At 37.5% G+C, this 19,928-nt stretch overlaps 1 protein-coding gene across 2 annotated transcripts in view; it reads right to left on the reverse strand.

Annotated features, from left to right (window-relative positions):
* Positions 1 to 7,438: 7,438 nt before the first annotated feature.
* Positions 7,439 to 19,928, reverse strand: part of KCNN2 (potassium calcium-activated channel subfamily N member 2) — a 71,924-nt gene continuing 59,434 nt past the window's right edge. Inside the window, exons 6-8 of one of the 2 annotated variants that reach the window (XM_064736152.1) lie at positions 17,688 to 17,815; positions 13,374 to 13,443; positions 7,439 to 11,521 (exon numbers count right to left, since the gene is read on the reverse strand). In XM_064736152.1, coding sequence (XP_064592222.1) covers positions 11,234 to 11,521; positions 13,374 to 13,443; positions 17,688 to 17,815 — 486 coding nt within the window. In that variant the 3' untranslated portion in view covers positions 7,439 to 11,233. Of the gene's footprint in view, positions 11,522 to 12,393; positions 12,523 to 13,373; positions 13,444 to 17,687; positions 17,816 to 19,928 lie in introns of those variants that run through there. The other variant, XM_064736153.1, reaches the window with a different exon arrangement.

Below are 19,928 nucleotides of genomic sequence, written 5' to 3' on the forward strand. Positions count from 1 at the left end.
AGAAGACAGTAGGATCATCCTGACTCCTGACTGTTTTGGAATATTGCACCAACTTTCTTGCAACGGAGGACATATTTTAGTCTTTTAGACCAGTTTGCAACAACCAAGCTAAAAACAACTCTCTGAAGTTTGGTAAAGCTTGGTAAAGCTTACCAGCTGTGCAGATCCAGCTATGCTTGAGCTGAAAGAGTTCTGGGCTTTAGAAGCATCTGTGAGAGCTCCCATTTGATAAAGCTGACATTCAGCACCTTTTTTTTGCTTCACAGCTATACTAAAACTTGCAAGTATTTGTAAGGAAGATCCAGACATCACAAAAGGATTTCCCAATATTATTCTGGTCCAAACAGCAACATACTTTTAACCAACATGGACTCCTCTCTTTCCTTTTCCAACTTAATCTCTTGCTACAAGCATTTGTGTATTTGCCTCTGTGGAATTCTCCATGGAAATCTGCCACTTGTTTGGTCTCTGGCTGCCTTCTTTCATGGGGAGATAACTGTGCAGGACTGTAAGGACTGAAGTTCTTCAGTGAGACTTACAAACCAAATAGAGAAATTGCAGAAACTCTCAGGAATTTAGGAACAGAAGAAAAAGAGTAAAGATTAAATATTCAGGTAAATTCATTTTAGAAATACATTATTTTCATCTTAATTCTTGCAAACAAGTTGTCTACAGCATTAGCTTTTTATTTAACTTCCGTAATGCTAGATAGAGAAAAGCCTTCAAATTTTTATGGTCTTTGGTACCCATCCAGGTACCTTGAAACCAATATAATAAGGAAAGGGAAAGGAAAACTACATAAAAAGGAGCATAGAAATCCAAAATCTTAATAAAAGTTTTCAGATTTTTTGCACTATAACTTGATAAAGCTGCAGAGGTTACTTTGGTCAAAAGATATCATGGGCCAAAGGCACATTCTCAATATAGTGTAAAATTTTTACTAATAAAACTAATAAACTGACATATCAACCTTTTTGAATTAACATATCCCATTCAACACAACTCCTCCCCATCAAAAAAAACCAAACCCCCCCCCAAAAAAATCCCTAAAGAAAAGCAAACAAAAACAACGTCTGAAAAAACACCAAGAAAGAAAGGCAGGAACTGTCATGACAAAAGCTTTGGTTATATGAGAGTTGTGCACTTCCTTGTTTATCCTGTGTGACCCTGACTGCCAAGGGTGTGTCAAGGACCTGCAGGCAATGTATCTGAAAGGTTATGTTTTCTTGAAATGTGATATGCAGATTCCATATGCTTAGCAGAGAGCTGCCAAAAGATTTCTGGTAGAAGTACTGGTAGGGCAGCAAGTGGCTATGAACTCAGGGGACCAGTCTAAATTGAAACCTTGAAATTCCATGATAGATTTATGATAGAATCCATCACTTGGTGGATGAGTTTCCCCCATGCTTTTAAACTTGTATAGACTGAAGTGCATTCGAGAGAGAGTGAGAATTGTCTCACTGCGTTCAGTGACACCCTACACACAAGACAGTCCCAGTCTTTTCTAAGACAATAATGCCTTATTGTCATTACAGATATTCAATACTAATAATAAAGAAATAAAATAATGAAGAAAACAGAGAAGAGTGTACTGCACCCATGGATTTCAAGAGCCTTAATATGCTTTAGTATGCTGCCTTCTGTTTAATTCTCTGATGGATGTCACAGAGTTTGAAGCAGAGTGACCAAGGTAACTGCAAAGATGAACATATTTGTTCATTGTTTTACATTTGTGTAAAAAAATGTGATTTTGTACACCTCAAACAAAGTCTGGAGAAGTACTCTTCTGTTACTGAAGTGAAGGCAAAGACCTAATACTGAATAAACACCTTACATTAAGTAAAGAAAAAATATGTTAAGGGAAAAAAGTAAGTTGCACTTAAATATTAGAAAGCAAAGGGAACTTCATGGGGCAACTGGCGAAACTGACAACCTTTAATTCTGGCTCCTTATGGGATTAGTCTCCCAAATGCCGAATAATTCCATTATTTCTGGAAAAATATTTTTTGTTCATTCTTTTTGTTATAGAAGACCTTTCAAAGTAATTATCTTTTTCTTTCCTCTTTTAGGAATGCTGTAGGCTATTTTTTAACACCTCTTCCTTTCCCACAAAACCAGACGGGGGACAGGATGAGCCCAGGACTAACTTCACATGGTAGATATTTAACAATGGCATTAGTTCTCAAACAGTGTCTGGTACTTGCATCATTGACCTGCTCTCTGTCTGGTTTGCTTTCAAACCCCACAAGAAACAGCTTCATGTTTTCTTGGTAATGTTACACTTGCACAGTGTTTCCTGATTGCAGAAGCTGAGACTGTGACTCACAAAGAAGCTAAGGACCAAGCTGCCCAGGGTTCTTCCCAGACAACAAGACAAGGAAGAGGCTGTAGGAAAGTACACACTGCTTTCCAGAGGGATCTGAGCCCAGTTTTCCTGCTTTCTCAAGGAGAGCATCCTGTCACTGAAAGAAGTTGATGAATGGGAAGCTATTATAGCATGTACCTGGAAAGGAGCAGGAGAAGAAATCTGCTTGCTGGTGGTTGCTCTAAGTGTCTTTATATTTCAATCCTCTGAGGACACAGAGAAAATTAGGTAGCTAAACCTTCCAAAAATGAAAAGTATCTTTTTCCTACAAATGTCATTGCTACCCTGCTTTGGCGCTAATTCAAATTTTCCTCCCCCCTCATCTGCCTGAAAATAAAAGGAAATGTCTATTTACAGGTGTGCATGATGTACATCCATCCCTGGCAGGTTAGAAATCAAGTCTCAGGGAAAAGAGTGGTATTTGCTATAAATTACTTTGGATAAATAACTTCATTGTTCTCTAAGACTTCCTTTCCATATGAGAGTTATCTAGCAGAAATGCCAGGGCTTACAACATAAACAATTTATTTCTATCAAGATTTTCTGACAGTCATCTTGGAAGTTATTCGGAACAATAATACACATGGAGGGAAGCTTCTGGCTCTCTTTAAGTGAATTAAACTTAAAGAGTTGTGGGCAAATGCTTCTTCATTCACAAAATCAAATCATCGCACTCTTTGCTGGGCTCATTTGTGCAGCTGCTTTGTACCTAGCTGTGTTGCTCAGCCTTTTGCATTTTTTATGGACTCAGGTGAACTGAGCCAGAGCTGTTCAAAAACAGTGGGACCTGAGTGGTGTGTGGTGTGCTACTCCGTAGCTCCTTGCAGAGAAAATCATATCGAGCAATCACAGGGGGTAGAACTTCACACCCTGAATTGTGCCTTCAAATACCACCAGTGTGTCTCTGGCCATCTCATACACACATAAGAAATATTTTCTCCAATTTTTTTTTTTTTTTTGTGTAGTCCATTATGAATATTGTATACTACAGCTGCAGATCTTTGAGCAGAAAGCTGGGGTAGGAGAGGTTCACATGGGTGAAAAGTGGACAACAAGGAGATGCCCTCGTGCTGCTACCAGACACCAGACTCTTGCATTTTCTGCAGATATGCCCTGTTTCCTCTCCATGACAGATGTGGGCAAAGCCTTCAAGGGAAAACCCAGATGTATCCATAGCCCACTAATAGAGAGGCTGAGGATCAAACCCTCTCTGTCTTATTTCTGCCTCTCTGAAATTCATTGCAAAAATTATTTGAAAAGCCTACCTGCTTTTTTTCCCATCTCTCTTCTGTTTTCCTGCAGCTGAAAAGAGTGTCTGCAATTCTGGAAAGGCATATATATTCATACTGCTGTATTACAGTAATTGATTCAAATTGAACATAAGTACAGCTGAATTACTAAATGCATTTTAAAGGCTGGATAAAACAGGGTGGAAAGGCAGGAAATATAACCCTGAATATATAAGGTCTGGAAAAGCAATCTATTTCTTATGTTCAATTTTTGTGTTCATTTTTATGCACCTGATAGCGGCAAGAAATATGACCTAAATTCTTCCCACTGTGCTTTCGATAACTGAACAGCTTCCTCTGTGTATAGATTGCAACTAAAAAGTCTGAAAGGAAGGAAACTTCTTTGGCTCTTCTTCCATTATTTTCCAAAGTAGCTTGGGAAATCATGACAGGGCTTCTTCTCTGCAGACCTGACTGGGGGTGACGTCCTGAGCTGAGAGGAAGGTGTTACAGTACAGCTGACCAGTTGAATTCAAAGGGCAGAGATGTTTTCTGCCAGGTCTGTGGAACTGGTTGGGCAGAAGTGCCAGCTGAGCAGCCTCAAATCAGTGCAAGGATACTGAGCTCTGCAGCAAGAAGTGCTTTCAAGCATGTTGAAATCACCAGAATTGTGATGTGCTTGATCCACCATTACTAGCCATACTGTCTGAAAGCTCTGTTTCAAAGAAAGCCAGTGAAACTAGGTGGTTTGCTAGCACATTTCAGCCTTGGGACTGTTTTCTGACCTTGCGTGATTAGGAGTCAATCTACAAGTCTTTTGGCCAACACAGACAGGGCTAATCGATGTCTCTTCTTCTGCCATTTTATCCCTCTGGTTTTTTGGTGTTTTTTTTTTTTTTTTTTTTTTTTTTTTTTAAGTAAATTTAATTTTAACTACTGAGAAGCCAAGATTCCAAATCTCATTGCCAAGCCAGAACACCTTTCTAATATTTATTCCCCTTGAATCCTGATAACTGAAGCTGTTGGAGTGCTTTTGGTTTCTATCTTGAAAGCAGGTGTCGTGGTTTGAGACGTCAAACCATGACAGCAGGTCATTGTCATACACAGTCCTGCCGAGTGGCACAGTGTTGTCCTTGCCCACACTGGAGAAGCAGACCCTGTGCTTTCTTCACAGTGGTAGCACAGCCTGTCACAATGAGTGATGTCTTATCATGTTTCAGATGTGACAAGAAAATAATTTTTCAGTGTAGTAGACCATTTAAGAAGCAGAAGAATGCAGTGATACAGTGGTGTGGGAGGAAGAGCGGAGGTCACAGGCTGCTGCCCCACTGAGGGGCCAAGGCCAGCTCCAGGCTGGGTGCTGCTCTCTGCTCTCTCCGGTGACAGGCACCGGGCCAGAGGCCTCTCAGGGCCCCAGGGCCACCTCCCTTCAGGTCAGTCTGTACCAGGGATGCTGAGAGGCAGCCACAGTTCTCAGTGCTCAGCAGCTGCAGGAGAAATAAGCACAGAGCAAAAGGGTGAGGGTGTGCTACCACAACAGAGGGGGTGGCATGCACCCCTCAGAGGCCTCTTACCCAAAGTGCATTCATTTGTGCTAAGTGTTAGGAAAAAAAAAAAATTGGAGCTCTAATTGTTACTATATTACTACCTAGGGTGCCATACTATTTGAAACTGCAGGTTAAATTAAAGAGTGGTTCCAAGATAGATTTCTTGTTCTCCTACATGCATGTCCTGTGAATGAGATTATTATTCTAACTTCATCAGGAAAACTAATCTGCCACATTTCATTTTGTGCAGATTTGTGGTACTGAGCACAAACATAGTGATATTTTGCAAGACCCGAACTATTCCTGAGATATATTTTTTTGCTTAATTTTTGCTTGAAACCACTTGAAACATCATCTCTTGCAATTTGTATTAACCTATGGAGGCTAGGAACCTTTTAAGAGAATAGTCTAGCACAATCTCTTTCAGATCTCCACATTTCTATTAGACTTTGGAGTTCTTTGTTTAAAATATCCTGCTTTATTTCTGTGTATTTATTTCTGTATTTCTGGGATGATCAGTCTTCCCATTACTCACATTTGGAAAAATTCTCCATATAAGGTGATAAGCTGGTATTAAACACATACAGTGTGTCCCTACAATTCACTTTCAGGAAATATAATTACAGAGTCTCTTATATTTCATTGTTCCCCATGAATTTCATACCTGGAGTGAGGCTTCACTTAAACATTTTCTAAGCTCTGAATTGAACATTTTGACTCCATTATTATTGCTGGTGTATATAATGGTTGGTCATTTATCTGAACTGAAAATGCTTTTTTGTTCAGAGACCTACTTTGCTGTAATCCACATAGGAGAATATGCATGTCCTCTTTAGACTCAAGGTACTTTGAAATTCAGGTTAGAAAGGGAACAGTAGGTCAGAATAGGCATAGTCTTAAAGTAGAACCTTTTAATCTAACTAAAAGCTTTTAGCTCGCTTCATGTATAATTGAAAACAGTATAGGTTCTCCTAAATATTTGAAGATACTAATGGATTTAAGTGAATCTGAATGAAAGGGAAGCCAGCACAAAGCTTCAGTTCTCCATCTGATTTTGTTACCTGCCATGCTAGTTTTCAACAGATTCAAGACTTGTTTATGTTTTTCTTTTCACTGACACTGTGTTGCATATCCTTCAATGTGCAGAAAAGCTTTGCAATCCTCTGCGGGGGAATCTTCTTCACAAAAAGGCCTGAAATTTATTTATCAAATAGATCTTCAGCTATATCTCTGTAACAAAGTCTAGTATATGGCAGTAGGGTGATGCTAATTCTGGTGACTGCCTCCATTTCAGGATGTCTGCACACCCTAGGCCAGACCACAGGGCCACCTGCTCCAACCACGTGCTGTACTGCCCAGCTGCAAGCAATTCTTGGCAGGGAATCTACTGTCTGCATTGGGCTTGATGCTGTGCTAAGCCCTAAGTCTTGAGCAGAGTTGCATAAATTATCACAATCCTCCTCTCCTATTTTTTGTTATCATCTTGCATACCGGGCTGCTCTTGAGAGACGGGACTTATGCGCTCAGTGCTGTGCTAACCCCCTCTATAGTGAGAGAAACCTGTTTCTTCTGGAGTGAATAAAACCCTGTGGTTTCTGGACCAAAGCTGATGTGCAGTGATGTACTCAGGAAAGTCAGAGCTAACCCTACGCGCACCTGACTGTAAAGCATCTTCTAAGCATCTCTTTTTTTTTTATTCTCTCAGTCATGGAGAGAGATAAGATCTTACAGATACCCCTTAAAAGGTTCAGAATAAAAAGGCTAATATACATTATAGCTTAGTTTTCTCTGAGTTTGTGCCAACAGATATTGGACCACATTTGTAAGCCCTAACTGACAGCTGTAGGTTAATTTTATTATGCACATATAAGGTTCTGTGGACATTAATTTCCACACACATAAATGGTTGGCTTTGAGTGCGTGTAAGCTCCACCCCAGAACTTTTCAGACATGGCAGTGCTCTTCCCAGGCTAGGGCAGGCTTGGGTGCCTGGGTAGCCAGCAGTGCTGGCTAAAATTTGTGTCCATTTCTACCTGAGCATTTAGATATGCTAACGCAGAGGTGGAATTCTGAAAATAACATATATGTTAGCTCCTTCCCACCTTCCCCTCTATTTCATTGCTTGTAACCCCTTTATAATTATTTTGTCACCCCTTAATAATTATTAATAAAAGGAAAAAAAAGACTTTAAGGACTTTGATTTAAAAAAAGAATGGATATGAACACAAAGTTTGACAGATGGAGAAAACCTTCTGTGAATAAAGCTTAGTAATAATTTTTCATAACTGTTAGGGGAAAAGAGTTTACAAACAATTTTAATTTTTAGTATTGATAAGGGTTACAGATTTTATTCTGAATTTTAGACACATTGAACACCTTTTATTCTTTTATGCTTAGATATGCTCTTAATGTGCGGCATATCAGCTTGAATGTTTACATATGATCTGACATGGAAAGAGTCTTACAATTTGTAAAACAGTATACTTATCACTTATGTTTGCTCTAATGATGACAGTGATTCCAAACTCAGTCTGGGGAGCCATAGTTTTGAAATAGCTCACAAGGTATGAACCTCCAGAAGGCATTTAGAGCTCCTAAGCTGGATGCCAAACTTTTAGATGACAAATCTCTTCCCATAAAAGATACATCCTTATGGAGCACCAGGAGGTAAAGAAGAGCTGAGTTGCACAAGTCTGTCTGGAAAGATATGCAAGCTTAAAATACATAATGATTTACAGAATCAAAAATTGCAGAGCATTTGCAAGCATAAAACATATGAACATATTATTCTGATTCTGCAAAAAATGTAAATGTAAGTAAAAATTACTATTTAAATCAATGCACTTAATTTTAAGCATGGTGAACAGGTCTATTTGTACTCTTACATTTCAGTCCTTCCGAGCAAGGTATCTCTGCTCGCTGTCTTTAAAAAAGCAGACTAGCAACAAGACTCCCAAGAAACTTATAAATGGAATCAGTGTCTGGAATGTAGTGAAAAGGAGTTTATTAGCAACCAAAAGCAGAATTTTCCTACTGGTGAAACTAAGGCAAGAGGTGCATGAAGCTTTACAATTGTAATATGGTAAATACGCCATATGCTTTGAGAAAGACTCCCTGTCATTTGTAAACAATCTTTACAAGAAAAGTCTACATTTAAATATACAGTTTCCACGATCTGTCATGATGATATGTTTTCCTTTTGGTGATTATATATGTTGACAATGGTAGAGCTAAAGCTTTGGAACTAAACATTCAGTAATGGAATTTGTGATACTACAAAAGTCAGACAAGGGAAGACTAAAAGGAGTCTAGTGTCAAGAGTAAGAAAATCCAACCAAGAGTGCTTTGTGCTCTCCTGAATAAAAGTTTATATCAGTCCTTTCATGTAGTGTATCCCCATGCAGCACCTTAGTGCTGAAATCAGATATTATAAGAAAAAAATCATACGAGCTGAAAATGCAGATAAAATATCTGTAGTGGTCTTGAAGGTAAATTAAGATGTAGAACTGGAGTATAACATGGTGACATCATTTGTTTTTTGCTTTAAAAAGAAAATAAAGGAATCCAGAACAATTTGGCAGGTTGTTACAGAATGCTACTGATGGAAATAATCCTGATGAATCTCACCATTGCATAAAGCTGTGGCAATAATATTAGGTTCAGGCTTCCGAGTCCTAGTGAGTAAAAGAAATTGAGAGGTCAAAGATTGACAGCTGCTCTTTCACAACAGAAATAGCCAGCCCAATACCTGTAGCTGGATCTTAATTAAAATTGAAGATTGACAAAAATTTTCAAAGTGGACCTACAGTTCTTTAAAAAACCACTTGTGCAAAAAATGGGTGTTATACATATATTAAAAAGATGTAAACAATGAAAGAGCTAGTTCAAGCTGACAGGAGAAAAAGGAATGTATTCAAGCTACAGAAAGTGTATTTCACATTCAATGTCAAGAAGAGTATTCTAAACTAAATGCAAAAAAGGAGAAAAAAGGACTATTAAATTCCAATATTATGTATCACTACTGGCCTTATGACCACTCACAATATCATCTAATTAAGGACTGCACTAGAAAAGTATTAGGACTATATAACATCCGTCTTTTCCTTTGAAAATGATCTCCATAAAAACAAAAGCAGAACTGCAAATACTATGCATACTGCTTGTTATTTCCAGTCACAAAATACCACAGTCTGTAAATAAGGCACGCCAAAGGCATGCAACTGTCCTGCTCTAGGGGGAAAAATACTGAACTCTTCATCTTTCTCAAGGACATAAAAAGTTAGAGAAATAATTGACCTTTTAATAAGCATGCAATACCTCTGGATGTCACTTATACATTCATCATTTATACATTCGTAACACCAGAAAAGGAAGATCCTTTAATTTGAATAGGCCTAAAGTGTCTGCTGTTTTTCAGATTATGTATTTGGTTTGGGGAATTCTGATTGCTGGAAAGCTCTTCTGTCTTGCCCAGAAGGGCTCTGCTCTGACCTCCTGCATTACTCTTTCCTGCCTGTCCTTGCTGACCAGAAGTCACAGTGTTTCATGGAGCAATGTGCATTTCCTCACTTTCTTCAATGAGCAAGCTGGTTACTTCCAGGCAGACATAGAAACAGTCAGCCATGTCTGCCAGTTTAGCTACAGATGTCACCCTTGGCTGTAAACTGGGGGAGAGGCAGACTGGACTGGCACATTTTGTAAATAGCAAGTACTAAAAATGTCTCATAAAGTCAAATTTCCTGCTTTTAACTAGGAATTGTTAATGCAAGTTGCATGTACTGAGCATTTAAACTTATCTAGTTTTGCTACTCTGGAGCATAAACCAGGAGAAATGTCAGTCAAAACCTTTTCACCAGTGCCTACTGGTGGCTATGCTTTGTGATTTGTTTGTTTTTTGTTTTTTTTTTTTTTCTTTAATAAAGTAGGAGACCTGATTTTTATGCATGAAAATAAAGTACTATTGATACCCTTCTGTTGTAACTCCAGTCTACAGCTGGCTTTTTACAGGAGATTTTGGAAATATTGCTAGAAGTGTTTTGCTAAGCTTGACTGCATAGCAGGAACCATGGGGATTGCCCAAACATAAAGTATACAGAACACTGTGCTGCCACCACACACCCGTGTGTACTCTAAGTCTGTGTGTCAGTCATTCACTCCAGAAACACAAAGAAAGGAGTGGAGAAAGTAGTAACCTAACACTTTCAAAACCCAAACAGCATTATTAGGAGGCTTCTGGGTGAAAGTGATGCTTTTGATCTGGACAAACATACCTGGCATTGTTATGAGACTCTGAATAAGAAAACAGGACTTTGCCTGTGCTTTTTGCATGCCAGTAGCTTTACGAATAGTCAGTTTAAAAGATCATTGCTATGGGCATTGCATAAATAATTTTATATACATAAATACATATGTATATATATATTATCTATGTGTGTGTGTGTACCAATGCATGTTAAATAAAAGCCCTAAGAATATTTTTAAAACCCATAGCTTATTCTGAGACTTATTTTCTAGGATAAACTATATTTTTAATTAATCACTTCAGAAATCAAAGCCGTTCATCACCTTTTAAAATGACTATACATACACAGCACACTGTTAGATTAATATTAGTTTTTTTCCCCCTCCACTGCAAGCAAAGTTTAGACAGTTAGCTTTCATACTTAGAGATAATTATTAAGCTTCGATTTAGTTTCTTAAATTTCATAATTAGGTCTTTTGATTGTGATCTTATTTTTGGTAGTTAGGTCAAAGTAATCAAGTAACTATGTGCAGAAATTAACATTTTTATTATATTAGATTATGTATTGTAGTAGTAAAGCTTGTTTGAAGTGCATGAATAAAAAGTGAAATTACAGGAAGAACAATCTAATATAGCAATACTAGGTGCATTCACTGTGCATCTGAGAGGAGGAGGGGGGAAAAAAAGAGGAGTTTTCACTCATTTTGGCCTAAAATGTGTTCAGGTTTCCAGGATTCTGACATCAGAACCCAGATAACGCTGGCTAGAACCATAGGGCTTTACAATAAAAGCTAAAATATTGACCATATGATGGCAAAAAGTCTTTATTTTGCGGTTAACTTATTCTCTTCTAGCTACTCTCTGATGAAGTTGGTGGTGCTGTGGAGGATGATCTCCTTCTTCTTGACAAAGATCGTGATCGTTCAGCACTGTAGGCAACATGCTTATCGTAATTTTGTATGTGAGCCTCGAGGAATTCCCTCTGTTGCTGGCTGATTGTCTGGCTAATCAGTCCAGGAAGAGCTTGAATGCTACCAATTAAAGTTTCCAGTTTAGTTTCCAGAGTAACAATTCTCTTCTCAAAATCTTCACTTCTTTCATTTAAGTCAGAAATCATGTCATACATGATGTTTTGAGTCTGAAAGTAGAAGGATGTAAGTAAAGGTTTAGAGAGACCTTACAAGTATTGTAACAAGTAGCACAACTGTACAAGGGTTTGTAAAACAGGAGATGAGTATTAAAAAAACATCTAGTTTTGTGAAATAATTTTCCCTGTAGATTAAATTACAGTAGACTAAACTTTCTACCTGATTTCTTGAGTAGAAACACAATGGCTTTTAGTAGCACTTTAGACGTCGAAGTTGAAATCAATTAAAGACCAGGCCCCTTTTGGAAATTCAGATGTTTGGGAGTGTACCAGGCTAAGCTTTTTGAACAGTCAGTGTAAGCTACCAGGGGATTGAAGGCTCCACTGATGTATTCCACCTTTAATTGTTCTTGATTCTGGTTTTAAATACCTTCATTCTTCTAATGAGCTCTACAGAGCAAAAATGTTGTTCACTGGCTTGCTCCTTCAACTTGGCAGATTTTCTTGAATTGGCAGTAAGAGGAGTTGAGTAGGTTGTTTTTGAAAAGTACTTCAAGAAGTAAAAACTCAATTCTATACTTTTTTTACTTTTCCACTCTCCAATCTATCTGGCCTCCACAAAACACTGCTGAATACAGAACATATATAGAATGTACTTTAAAATGCACAATGGTCAGTAAAAATGTAATCTGAAATGTGCTGTTTCAAAGAGACTTGCTTAAAACATAATGGCTGAATATCTGCCTCTTTTAGATTGAGGGTCCAGATTATTTAAACTAGAGCCAAAACTGGATATAATTCAGTAGAAAAAATCAGTTGAAATTTATGAACCATCCAAAGGAAAGGAAAATTAATTGAATGACTGCCTGAAGTGTAACCAAACCACTTCAGTATCAGGTGTGTTATAACCTATTGCTCTGCCTCCTGTTTCAGGATGCTAGCATAACCCTTGAAAGTGAAGTAGTCTACACAAAATAGTATATTAAAAGTCCTTATTAGTTGCCAAAAGCATCAGACTGAACTGTATTTTCACCTGAAGTTGTCACGTGGCTCTGTAAAGCAAGAGGGGAATGAACACTGAAGAGTTTAATCTTTGCTTTGATACACTTGAAATCAAGGAGGATTTTGAGGTAAATGAAGAGGTGTACAAGAAACCCTTAAGAAGAGCCCATCAATGCTTCTAAAGTAGCCTCAAATTAACTCACAGTAACTGTTAAATATTAAGTTCCAATGGAAGTCCAAAATGCTATCAGCTCAGACCTCTAGTTTTCTAGTTATTACATGCTTATGAAAAATTCTAGCAACAATAAACAAGCAGCTTACACCTGAATAGCCTCTTTTACCTCAACTCAAATGGTTTAAAAAATATTTAAAAAGCCTTATGATATATTGGCAAAGTAGGCAGCTATTATTCATTACAAAAATTTAAATAGATGCAGGTCTAAATTTACTTGTCCAAAGTTACTGCTGCATAAGACAACAGGAACAGGAATACAGAACGTCTAACTCCAATCTAGAGGCTATTTACTATGGTCTGTCATGGTACAGTCACTATCACCACATGGCAAAGTCTTCTTACTTCACAGCACTACACCACTACGGCCCACTCACAGTTCAGCATTTACCATGACCTCTGCAGTCAGCTCAGGAGCTCTCAGGATCAGCCTCTCAACTGTGAAGTCTTTTTCAAATGTACAAAAAAATAAATAAATATGGCATGTTCAAACTTTCTTCAGGATACTTCTCCAAGATGTAGGTGCTACCACAAAACACACACATATTTTCATTTGCTACATATAACACCTTGTCAACAATATTTGCACATATAATGCATAACATTTTCACTAAAAAACTGTTCATTTTGAAAGGATGAATGCTGAAACAACAGTAACTGCCTACTAACCTTTGCCAGGTCCACCAAAGTGTTGGCTTGATCATTCAGTTTCCTTTGTTCCATTTTTACACTTCTTAATCTAAAAAGTGGAATTTTAAGTCAGATTTTTTTTTTTTGTATGAGGTCATACTAGGATTTCTAGAGAGCATGCACAAAATTTACAAGAGCAATTAACTGCATGGACAATGCCTTGACTACTTTGTGTAGAGTCAGAATCTTTCATGTGCCTGCTACAATGAGAAGCATGCTTCTTCAACACCGCAAAAAAGGAAACAGCAAGGAAATGTGATGTCCTTGAGAATACCATTTGCCATGGTCAAAGTTGAATTCAATAAAGAAGATAAAAATTTATCCAGACTACATGAAAGAAAGCCAAAACATTCCTCAAAGCCTCAGTATCGTGACAAGTAGATATAGGAAGAAACATAGAACAACAGTTTTTTGTCATTATTGTTGTAGCAATCAAGAATCTTCCCATGCCTACATGACTAGATACAGGTATTAGCCCTGTTCTGTCGGAAATGGATTGGGTTAGCAGGTGTCGGAACCTGATGAACATACAGTGATAAGTGAGTTTCTCCTTACTTTAAACAGAACTTCCATCAGACCAGCAGCTAAATAACCAACATGCTTGCCAATACATTTCGTTTTTTGGATAATTTGTGAATCTAAATATGATTACATTTTAAATTTACTATTTAAACTATAGCATTGAAAAACTATGAAAGAAGCAGCAAGGGTACATTTTTTCTTTGATGCGTACTTATCTCCATTATTGTTGGTTATGCACATTTTTTGCAAGATACATGACCCTTCTTATACATTCTCTGATACAAACCCCATGTTTTCCAGATTGACTACCAGAAAGGTTGTTTGCAGATTTGTGATAAGATACCACTTCAGTCTACCAGTGTGCCAAGTGTCAACCAAAACAAGAATCTGGTTAGCTGTCAAATGGAAGTGAGTTTGGCAACCTTTCGTGACAGGTGGGTTGCTAATGCATTCTCTGTCCATTTCTCAGTGATGGTATTACTTAGAAAGGTAGTCTAAAGAAAACCTTCTTGAAGATATTCCAAAACCAAAAAAAGTTTCTTTAGTTGACAAGTATTTCCTTTCATATCTAGGCTAATTGGTATGAGAAAGTAAGTTGTGGAGAGTGAAATATAATTTAAAAATATCTTTAAAATATAAACGGAAATAACTCTGTTAAGGTAGAAATGAACTGATCACATAAAACTGGCGTTCTGGGAGACTGTTACTGGAATGCCATATGCTCTTCTTCCCCTGGAAGCTTCTTTCAGAGCACAACAAAAATGCAGACGGTAAGGAGTTGTGTTTTCAGAGGCTACAAGGTGGAGATTTTGTAAAGCAAAAAAGGAGTCTCCAAGGTAAAGAATTGTATTATCAAAATGTCAGAACAATTATTCAAAGGAAATTATTTCACTGGAGAATGAAACCCCCAGCATTTTGGTGAACATTCTTTCAAATAATGTGCAGAATATGTGTTTTCTGCTTTTCTTAAGATTCATTGACTCATCTGTTTGACAAGCAGTATTTTAAATTTAAAATTCCAGGAAGTTCATTATTATTGTAGTACCAGTTGACACCAACACGATAATTCTTCATAGCAACCAACCCAACACCTACCACAGGCTGTAAGAACATATAGATGTGGCAAGTCTTTAGCTGCAGCAGCTGGATTTAAAGAAAACCAACAGACTTATTGTAATTCATCAAGATAAAATTTTGATTTTATGAACTTCACTTATCACAGAAAAAGATCATGATTCTGGATCGCATTTCCATGGCAGCAATCAGACCACTGAAATTCACAAATAAAAACTCTATTTTTTGCATGCAGACAGTGGTAAATTCTGCAAGTTTAGAAAGGAACAGCTTATACAACTTACTTCCGAGCTCTATTTTCATTTGTTGAAAAAAAGACAAAACAAAAGAAAACAAAGTGTAAAATATACTAAAATGACCAAATGAGCACAGTGGGCTCGATTCAGCAGGTGGGAAGTCCTAAGGAGTTGCTACTTTTGATCAGTAGCTGCCTGAGGAGTCTAACTAACTAACATCTAACTCACATTCATGATGTAGGAATCTGCAATATCTTCAAGTCTTCCCATTAACTATCATCTGTAGATTTCCTTATTCATACAATACATAATATGCTTTTTCATGATTTCACCTTCATCTTATCTAATGGGCATGAGAAGCAGAAAACTCAGACCAGCTGAACACATTTATTTTTGTCTCCAGTGAAATGTTTGAAGGTGAAGGAGGGGACTAAACAAAACTTAAGACTCTAGAAAGATGGAAAATTGTAAGTCACTTGAGAAAAAGTATAAAGATGCAAAGAGATGGAAAATTAATTTGCATCCATCTAATCAGCTACAGGAAGAAAGCAAACTGCTAGTGCAATCTTTTCATTTATGGTGCATTCTTTAGCATACTGAAAAAATTATGTTTTGGAGTTTTTTTCCTGAATACAAAAGTTTTGAGGCTGTAGTGCAAAGTCGTAAAAGACAGAGAGAAATTATTAAGATAGCTGTGCAATCTAGCTGTCACACCTAGGAAAAAATTACTTCTTCCCTCCACTGGATTAATTAATTTTTAAGGGAGATGCAGAACACACTTTATATCCTGAAAAGTTCTTCTGAGCTTGACTGATAAAAAAAGCTGGAGATCGAGCCTGCTGTGCTTTTTAGATTCTTTTCTGAACATATGTGCTCACACACACACAGACACACAACACACACACACACAGAATAAATAGTAAAGTTAAAATGTTAAGAAACAACCATTTCAATCAAGGATTCAAGTCCAGCAAGGATGCACATGACATGCTATCCTCTCCCCAGAACCCCTCCACCTCCCAATCCTTTAAGCTAAGCAGGGTGGCCAAACTGCTATATAAAAATATGCTTTTTATATTCACATAAAAATGCCTCAACTTCTGTTGTCTTTTTATTTCCCAAAGTATTTCCACAATGACTCGGTAACATTTCAACCTGCAAGTTTGCTAAATGTAATACAGTAATCAAGGTTTACAGAGTACTTAATAGTTTAAGCTTTGTTACCTACTGCTTTAAAACATTGCTATGAAAGAGAGAATGATTGTTAGTCTAAATTTACTAATAGGAAATGAGTAAACCTGGCCTTCCTTTTCTGTCTTTCCTGTAAGATGCTACTTAGATGTCCTTTTCATCATGGATGCTCCCCTCACATCACTTTGCTGGTTGTGTCAGGCACAGACCTACACTCAAAAGTTATGAAACCATCAGTTTGAAACTAAACTTAATTTGTCTACTCTTCCCTGTAACTCATTGGAACTATCTTCATAGGCTGTACAAATGGCTGCCTCAGCTGAATGGGGATAACAAATGGAACAAACAGACCCTGACCATTCCTCAAAATGGTCCTGAGGATCAAAATTCCCTGGTTCCTGAGGACAAAACTCTGAGGATTTTTTCCCCCTCATGTAGTTCCAAGAATAGTAACCATTGTGCAATTCTGCTCATTTGGATGTGCTTTATGACAAATATATACTGCAAATTTTAGATAAATACTTGTAGTTTGGCAAAACCATGGCACAGCTTAAACCTTCTACCAGTTGTAGGCCTCAGGCTTGTTCTCAGACTCTCATGCAGAGGGGAAGAACTCATTTGAATAATGCCAGAGGTGCTCAATGGCCTCAACTATTGGCATACACTCCCATTTTCTAGAATAGATGGCCAGGGTCATAGCTGACCAACATTTGATCTTATGCACTGAGAATATACAGTGGAGAGAGGCTAAATGCTGATTGGCCATGAAATTATACTTGATGAATATTCTGTTCATTAAACACTACATACATACTCTTCTATCACATCGTTCTGACTTTACAATATTAAAACATTTACTACAAAGAAATTTTTTTTTTTTTTTAATTTTCTTCTGTCTATTGTAGCTCACATTTTTCTACCCGGAAGAAAATGCACAAAAATAAAGGACAGTCTCAGTGGCATAGAACAAAAAAAGTCTTAGATAATTCAAGAATTATGGGAAACTTCTAAAAAACATTCACCGGTTTATATGGACTTATGGACATAAACTGCCAGTGTACCTTCTTATTTTATTGTAAATAGATAATACAGTAAATGGTTATCTTTGTCTTACTCTGAAAGAAAATCAACCTCCAGAACAATCTTGAAGGGAAGGGAATGGTGGGGGGAGAGGAGGGAGGGGGCAGGATGGGACTAAGAGTGACTGAGAGAGAAGGAAACTAACAGAGAAAACACCTTGGGAGGAAAAAGAAAGCAAAATAATACTTACTGATGAATAGCTTGCAAGAATTTGCGTTGATGTTTCCTTACTTTTGCATGGTCTATTTTTTTAACCAGCTTTGTGTTTTTATAAATTAACCATGTTTCCCTGAGTACATTGGCCGCTGCATTTTTCACCTGTTTAATAAAAGAAAAACACCAGGCTGACAAAAGTTTTTATGTTATGTTTTTACTTTTTTATTTTATGTTATTTTTACTTTTCTGTTATTAACTCTTCCTAAAGCTTTTGAAATGCTGTCTTAACTGTGGGAAGTGGCCACCTCAAGCAGCTGAAGCACTGAGGGAAGAAAGCAACAACTGGATAAAGGGGACTGCTGAGCAGTTTCCTTTTTCTATAGATGTGATGCTCAGATGAAATATTTTTGCATCCAGGAATAATTATCCCTCTTCAAAAAGTGGGAACTGTTTGGTGTTTATGGCAATATAAATTACAGTGAGAAAATACTAATGCATTATCTGTATGTTAATTAAGTGTATTCAACAGGACCATAAGATTTTTCTCTTTCTTATTCTATGGTTAGCGCTTCTTAATTCTTTTGGCCACGTAACAGTCTTTTAAACTTTCAGAGCTGTTTGAGCACTCTGTCCCTTTCTTTTATTTTTTTTTTGGTTTTGGGTGGCATTTAGTTTTTATACTTGTTTCTTTTTTAACATCTCCAAGAAGATGAAAAAATGTGTTGTCAATTAACGTAGGCAGAGTTCTATTTAAAAAGTGCTTTGACTTATTTTTTAAATTCAGCGTTCCATAAAATGTTAAAGAGTACCTACAGTTCCCTTTTAAGGCCCTCCAAAATTTTCAAGAATGCTTAAAAACATACAAATAATTTGAATGCAAAGTTGATTAATGGCTGAATGACTAGGACACTTGGAAAGAGAAATTGTCCTAATTATTCCTCTTTATTTTCTCTCCTCCAGCTTTACATCATGCCAGTGACTGCAGTGTCAGAGCTAAGTCAATGGCTAAGACATTGCAGGAATGTCATGCAATAGCTTGGCCCAGCAACAGCCTCCCCACCTTGCACCTCTAAGTGTTGGAGAACCTTGTCCTGTTTCACTGAAAGCACAACTTGGTTTAGAGACGGCCTCAAAACCCCTAAGAAGCCCTTGCACTCCTGAAAGGCGTGGCTATCATAAGGCTGTGAGGAAAGATCCCCAGCATCTGCATGATTTGTGATCTGATGTGCATCTTAGATTTGTTTGCTTGGCTCACTTTTCATGTGCTTTGAGTTTCACGAGCTTAAAGCTTTATTTAATAAAGTATTAGACTAACATTGAGATTTATATGAAGAACAGATGAACAAAATAAACTTCAAAAGGCATAAATAAAGACTAGACTCAAAATCTGGCCAATCTCTGAGACACATTTTGGGCTCAGCTATCAGATAACACTAAAAAAGTAACTGTATTATGAAAGGACAAATTATTTCTTGTGGTCTAGTATCAACAACACCTTAACTAACTGCAATAGGAATGTAAATCAACAAGCACAGAGAGACACCTTGTCAAACATCCCTTATACCTATATAGGGATTCTCTCCTCACTCACCCCTAGTCTCTCCCTGCTGTGACTCCTTGTTGGAGATACAGGCTGTTAGTGGTGAGCAGCACAGCCAGCCCAGCCAGAGCAGTGCTCTGAGACAGCACAGGGCTCTCTGCAACACAGCACCAGCAGCAGTGCAGCGCTGCAGTGCTGCACGGAACTGTGCTGGGCAGCCATCCTCCTCCTCCTCCTCCTCTTCGCCTGGAGCAGAATGACTGCCTCCATCTCAGGCACCCACCACTAAGGAGAAACTGCTGAGTTCTGCTGAGCTGTCATTATAAGCACCGTTGTCTTCACATGGGCTCTTCTCAATAATGAAGACTGACTGAACAAGTTGAGTGCACTGTACAGTTAATATTCTTTTTCTTGTTCCCTCAACACTGACCTGTTTTATTTCAGCAAAGGATTTGTATTGCCTTGTTTGCTGCATTTTCTTTCATTTAAAATATTTCAATACCAATGGCTCCTATTTTGTGAAAGGTAGTTTCTTCTAAAAATAATATATACAAATATGTTTCAGGGTCCTTCAGAACTGTGTCCCACTAAATAAACCATGCATTATGTACAAAACGCAGTTGAAAAGACTACCTCCCTGTTATTGTTCATATGTTGCAACATATGAAAACGTATGTTATTTTCTTAAGAACATCTCTCATATCTTGAAATTTTTGTTTTTATCAGTCATTTCAT

This window comes from Zonotrichia leucophrys, chromosome Z, assembly GCF_028769735.1.
Source record: "Zonotrichia leucophrys gambelii isolate GWCS_2022_RI chromosome Z, RI_Zleu_2.0, whole genome shotgun sequence".
In the NCBI taxonomy this organism is placed as follows: domain Eukaryota; kingdom Metazoa; phylum Chordata; class Aves; order Passeriformes; family Passerellidae; genus Zonotrichia; species Zonotrichia leucophrys.